This window comes from Sinocyclocheilus anshuiensis, unplaced genomic scaffold (assembly GCF_001515605.1).
Source record: "Sinocyclocheilus anshuiensis isolate Anshui unplaced genomic scaffold, SAMN03320099.WGS_v1.1 scaffold522, whole genome shotgun sequence".
In the NCBI taxonomy this organism is placed as follows: Eukaryota; Metazoa; Chordata; class Actinopteri; order Cypriniformes; family Cyprinidae; genus Sinocyclocheilus; species Sinocyclocheilus anshuiensis.
This window is the reverse complement of record NW_015544185.1, coordinates 1,281,274-1,287,078: the sequence shown is the minus strand read 5'-3', so window position 1 is coordinate 1,287,078 and position 5,805 is coordinate 1,281,274. Positions and strand designations below refer to the sequence as shown.

At 36.2% G+C, this 5,805-nt stretch overlaps 1 protein-coding gene across 1 annotated transcript in view; it reads right to left on the bottom strand.

Annotated features, from left to right (window-relative positions):
• The window catches only part of LOC107696468 (guanine nucleotide-binding protein G(i) subunit alpha-2), a 50,749-nt gene that overhangs the window by 7,641 nt on the left and 37,303 nt on the right, over nucleotides 1–5,805 (bottom strand). Inside the window, exons 3-5 of the mRNA XM_016496810.1 lie at nucleotides 5,036–5,177; nucleotides 4,533–4,693; nucleotides 964–1,092 (exon numbers count right to left, since the gene is read on the bottom strand). Of these exons, the coding sequence (XP_016352296.1) occupies nucleotides 964–1,092; nucleotides 4,533–4,693; nucleotides 5,036–5,177 (432 nt within the window). The remainder of the gene's footprint in view (nucleotides 1–963; nucleotides 1,093–4,532; nucleotides 4,694–5,035; nucleotides 5,178–5,805) is intronic.

The following is a 5,805-nucleotide window of genomic DNA, read 5'->3' as shown; positions in this document are numbered from 1 at the left end:
CCAACACAGCATTTCATAAAAAGAACATCATACCAACAGTCAAACATGGTGGTGGTAGTGTGATGATCTGGGGCTGCTCTGCAGCTTCAGCACCTGGGTGACTTGCCATAATTGATGGAACCATGAATTCTGCACTCTATCAGAAAATCCTGAAGGAGAATGTCCGGCCGTCAGTTTGTGACCTCAAGCTCAAGCGCACTGGGTTTATGCAGCAAGACAATGATCCAATGACAACTCATATTTTTGTTATAAATAGAATATTTGATGTAATATGTCCACTTAAACTACGACAAGCAACCTACATCAGAAATTGCACCCATATTAGCAGCAGAAAGACAGAAAGAAGGGGACAATATGAGAGAGAAACAAAACTGAAAATTCAAATTGAAGGCAATGTATCCCTTCAAATGTGTTACAGTCTTCAACCCCGACACACCTTGTCTGTATTTTGGAAAAAAAAATAGGGAAGACAATTAAGAATGAAAGCATTTCTTACTGATTACCACCTGACACGTTACGGACTAAAATAATACAATTCTGGTTTTGGTTAAACATCTAAATTAAGAATATTTTTTTTACAAAAATAAAGAGACAACAGACACAATTTGTCTATTTTTTAAATTCAGACGCATTAAAATAATAAATTTTCTATCTAAATTAGAACATTTCTATCTAAAAATCTATCTATCTATCTATCTATCTATCTATCTATTTTAACTAGCGTGTACTCACTCTACTCAAGTATTTACATCATTAGGAAACTTTTTTAAAACTATATACAGTATACGTGTATATGTTTATATATGTATATAGAACGTTTCACAAATATAAAATACAAAAAAATAACTATATCGGCTAGCAATCACTGGTAAGTGATATTTTATAGCTGACTGATTCGTGCGCATGCTACAGAACAGACATATGAGTGTGGTGCTCAGACACACAGTATGAAATGTTTCTCACTTGAAGTGCAGATCTTTAAAAGTGAAATGTGTCTCCACGATCCCAGTTGTCTTCACTCGGGTCCTCAAGACATCCTGCTGGGTGGGGATGTAGTCTGCCCGTGCTATCCTGTCCAGATCATTCAGATAACTACACACACACACACACAAACACACACAGACACACACAGACACACACAGACACACACAGACACACACAGACACACACAGACACACACAGACACACACAGACACACACAGACACACACAGACACACACAGACACACACAGACACACACACACACACACACACACACAAACGCACACACACACAAACGCGCACACACACACAAACAAACAAACAAACAAACACACACACAGACACACAAACACACACAGACACACACACAGACACACACACACAAACACAATTAGGTCACACATCACAGCTCAGATGAAGAACTGTCATGGAAATGAATCATTAATACACGCAGTCCATTTTAAAAAGCTTCATTCTCAGTGACCTGCAGAGTGCAGCATTAAATCTGCCTTCATTTACAGTATGTGTCACAGTCACACAGTATGTGGGCAGAGGAATGGCGTTTGTATTCACCGCATCTGTGCTCACTTTTGAGATCCGACACCTGCTTTTAGTGCCTGATAAGCTGTGTTTACAATCATCTGCTTGCAACGGAATACTACAGTATTGCTTACTACAGGAGTTCACAACTTTTTAGTCAGCAAACCTCTATAGATTTGAGATTATTTACTTGACAGACCATTTGAGACATATTTAACCAATGCCATTACATTTCAATTATATACTGTATGCCAAAATGCATATATATATATATATATATTCATATATATGCATTTTTGGATACACTGTACTCTGGTTGCATACTGCACACCATGGCTAATGTAGCTGTTCATTTGCATATTTCGTGCTTACAGTAAATCTGCCTGCTGTGTACAGTACAGTGATCAGAGTGAAGTTTGGTTTGAGTTCAATCTTCAGCGGTTTCAGCAACACAACAGCTGCTCGTGTTTGAATTAGACTTTGACTGGAAGCCATAAACAGTCATATTAGCTCAGTGAGCCGTCTCTGTTGGACAGGCTACAGGCCCGAGCACTGAGCGCATTACTATGGCAACCCCGACGGACACTGACCTTTCATACATCATGATTCAGGCTGAAGAATTAGCTCATACTTTCACAACATGTGATCAACTGAAGATACAATTTCAGTTTCACAATAATAGTCTTAATTTCACCTATAAATGTGAAAATGAAGGGTTTTCTGACTATTTAAACAGAGTTAAAATGCAACCCTTTTCTACTTTATGGATGAATATTACAAAGCCTGTCAAGAACATTTCTAGGCTATACTTCACACACACAAAATATTTTATATTTTTCTATATATATAGAAAAGGGAATTAATCGGATGTACACTTTTATGACAGGATGAAATGATTGTAATAATTTATTTTAATTTAAATTATTTGCCGTTAAAAAATGTAAAACGTGAAAAAAACAAATAATATTTTAAGCTGTAAAGTTTTCAGTCTACAAAATTCTACAAAAAAAATCTTCACATTGGCTATAACTTAATATTAAAATAATTTAAATATTATTTTCCTTTCAATTTTGGGGTGAAATATGACCCATATGTGACCCTGGACCACAAAACCAGTCATAAGGGTAAATTTCTTTTTTAAATTGAGATTTATACTCGTATGAAAGCTGAATAAATAAGCTTTCCATTGATGTGTGGTTTGTTAGGATATGATCATATTTGGCTGAGATACAACTATTTAAAAATCTGGAATCTGAGGGTGCAAAAAAATAAAAATATTGAGAAAATCGCCTTTAAAGTTGTCTAAATGAAGTTCTTAGCAATGCATATTACTAATCAAAACTTAAGTTTTGATATATTTACGGTAAGACATTTACAAAATATCTTCATGGAACACTATCTTTACTTAATATCCTAATGATTTTTGGCATAAAAGAAAAATTTATCATTTTGACCCATACAGTGTTTTTTTGGCTATTGCTACAAATATACCCCAGCGACTTAAGACTGCTTTTGTGCTCCAGGGTCACATATATGTTTTTATTAAATTCAATATATTCACATAAGCATGTGGTGATTATTTCCCACTGTAATGGCAACAGTCTGTAAACCATGAGAAAGGACATGAACAAATGTGCCCGTGTTCACAGCTGATCATATATAAATATATAAATCTTAATGTAAATTGTAGGCAGGAGACGTTTCTGCTAACAACAACAGATGGACTTGGCATTGAGTTCCAAGCTTGGACCTGCTTGAACCTGCCTCCCATCATGCATCAGTGTTTATGCACGGGTGCTAAAAACCCTTTAAAGTCACATTCTGTCTAGGGAGAGATTTGTAATTTAGTTTTCTGCTGCCACTCCTCGCACGATTCTGTTCCTTAAGTGTTTGTGTTTATGCAGCTCTGAAGTACATGGATGAAATCTAATTAACCAGCAGGCCGTGTGAGGCGTGAGCCTCCAGTGGATTACTGCTTTCATAAACCAACAACATGACAAAAGACATCAACCAGCGTGTTTAATGTTTAAGCCAACACATTTACACTACTGTGCAAAAGTATGGGGTAAGGTTTTTTTTTTTTTAAAGAAATATTCAACAAGTGTGCATTCAATAAAAAAAATAATTGTTACAAAAAAGGACATTTTACAAAATGCAGAACGTTCTATTCATAAAAGAATCCTAAAAATGTTTCACAGTTTCCAAATATGAAGCAGCACAACTGTTTTCAACATTGGTAATAAGCAGAAATGTTTCTTGAGCAGCAAATCAGCATATTAGAATGATTTCTGAAGGATCATGTGACCCTGAAGACTGGAGTAATGATGCTGAAAATTCAGCTTTGCATCACAGGAATAAAATATATTCAAATAAAAAACAGCTATTTTAAACTAATATTTCACTATATTTTTACTGCATTTGTGATCAAATAAATGCAGCTTTGGTGAGCAGAAGAGACTTCTTTCAAAAACAAAAAAATCTTGTAGTGTAATGTAACAAACTTATCGCTGTTCTGTGCATTTTGTGCACAGTCCATCTCTGTTATGAGAATTTCATATCCTCACATAAACATGGTTTTCTTGCATTGCCAGGGTATTTATGAGCTGTGAAATACATGTATTGTTCAATAAATAATGAAATTAATAAAAATACCCATAAAAATAATTAACCTATTAATAGTTACTAATAATAGTAACCTAACTAATAATTACCTAGCAGTGTAGCAATTTATGCATTTATATGGAATTCAATTCTGTCAGACAGTGAACATGGCTCATCCAATGAGATTTTAAGGGGTTTCCCACAGTGTTACATGCCAACGAAATACCAACCAATAAAATACTGCAGTGATGAGGATAACTAGAAATGCTCAAAATATATTCGCTATTGCTAATTTGACTAAATTTCATATGGAGCATGTGCATGAGTGTGTAAATGTACAGTAAGATGTGAAGCAGGATCAGTATTGTGTGTGTGTGTGTGTGTGTGTGTGTGTGTGTGTAGACACTCACTAGGCAGCAGAGTCGTTGAGCTGATATTCTCTGGATCGGGTGAAGCATCCCTGAACCCCGCTGTCAGCCCACAGTCTGCGGATCACATTGGCCAGATCATCAGTTAAGACGCCCTGCTCCTCCGCTGCTGCAGACAGAGCAAACAGCTGCCGCGCATCGTCCTGCACACACATACACACACACACACACACACACACGATGTGCTGAGCGAGGGACAAAACATACTGAAAAAACTTGACTGTAACTGGATGCAAACTTCGCTTCCAAACATATTACCACGGTATATTTTTAATGGCAATACTTCAAGTTAAAATAACCAAGAAATAGCTTATTGTGAATCATTCATCAATGCACAGAATAACCCGATCTGCCTCTAAAGGATCTCAGATTGTATGCAAAACATTAAACCTGAAGATCAGAAACGTGAAGTTGCCACAGTGTGCGGGACTCTCTGAATCATTTATAGAATCCCAGCATGACCCAGACATTACAGGAGGTCTTACCACTCGGGCGGTCTCTCTGTAGTCGATCTTGAGGTTGCTCATGGCTTTAATGATGGCCATTATGGACTGGATGGTGTTGCTGTAGACCACGGCTCTGTACTGCTTACACTCGTCTTCTGAGTAGCCGTCTTCATGGATGATTCTGAACAGAGGGAAAATGGCATAAATAAACAACAAAAAAACATATTGACCTAAAAGAGCTGTAGAGAATGGTATAATGCCACCTGGGAATGCTATGTAACTAAAGTAAACTAAACTACATTAAACTTAACTAGAGAATCTTATAATGATTTCTGGGAATGCTAAACAAAATCTAAAAAAAAAAATTAAAAAAAATTTAAATAAAAAGCAGAAAATCATATGCTGTCCAGAAATGCTAAGTAAAATAAAAAATAAAATATCAAATAAAAAATAATAATAAAATAAAAGAGTGGAGAATCTTATGACATCTGGGAAAATAAAATAAAATAAACAAACAAACAATATAATAAAATAACAATATTTGATCATATCAAGATATAACAAGCCATTTTTAGGCCCCGTCCACACGGAGACGCGTTTAGCTGTATACGCATAAATTTTGTATCATATAGGAGTTTCGTCCAGACGGATCCGGCGTTTTGGGAGAGTGAAACCGATATTTTTTTAAACCGGGTCCCAGAGTGGATAAATCTGAAAACGCCACCCTTGCGTTTTTGTGTGGACAGCGAATCCGTATTTTTTCTGAAACGATGACGTCATCAGCCCACGTCTCGCCCCTAGTCAGACAC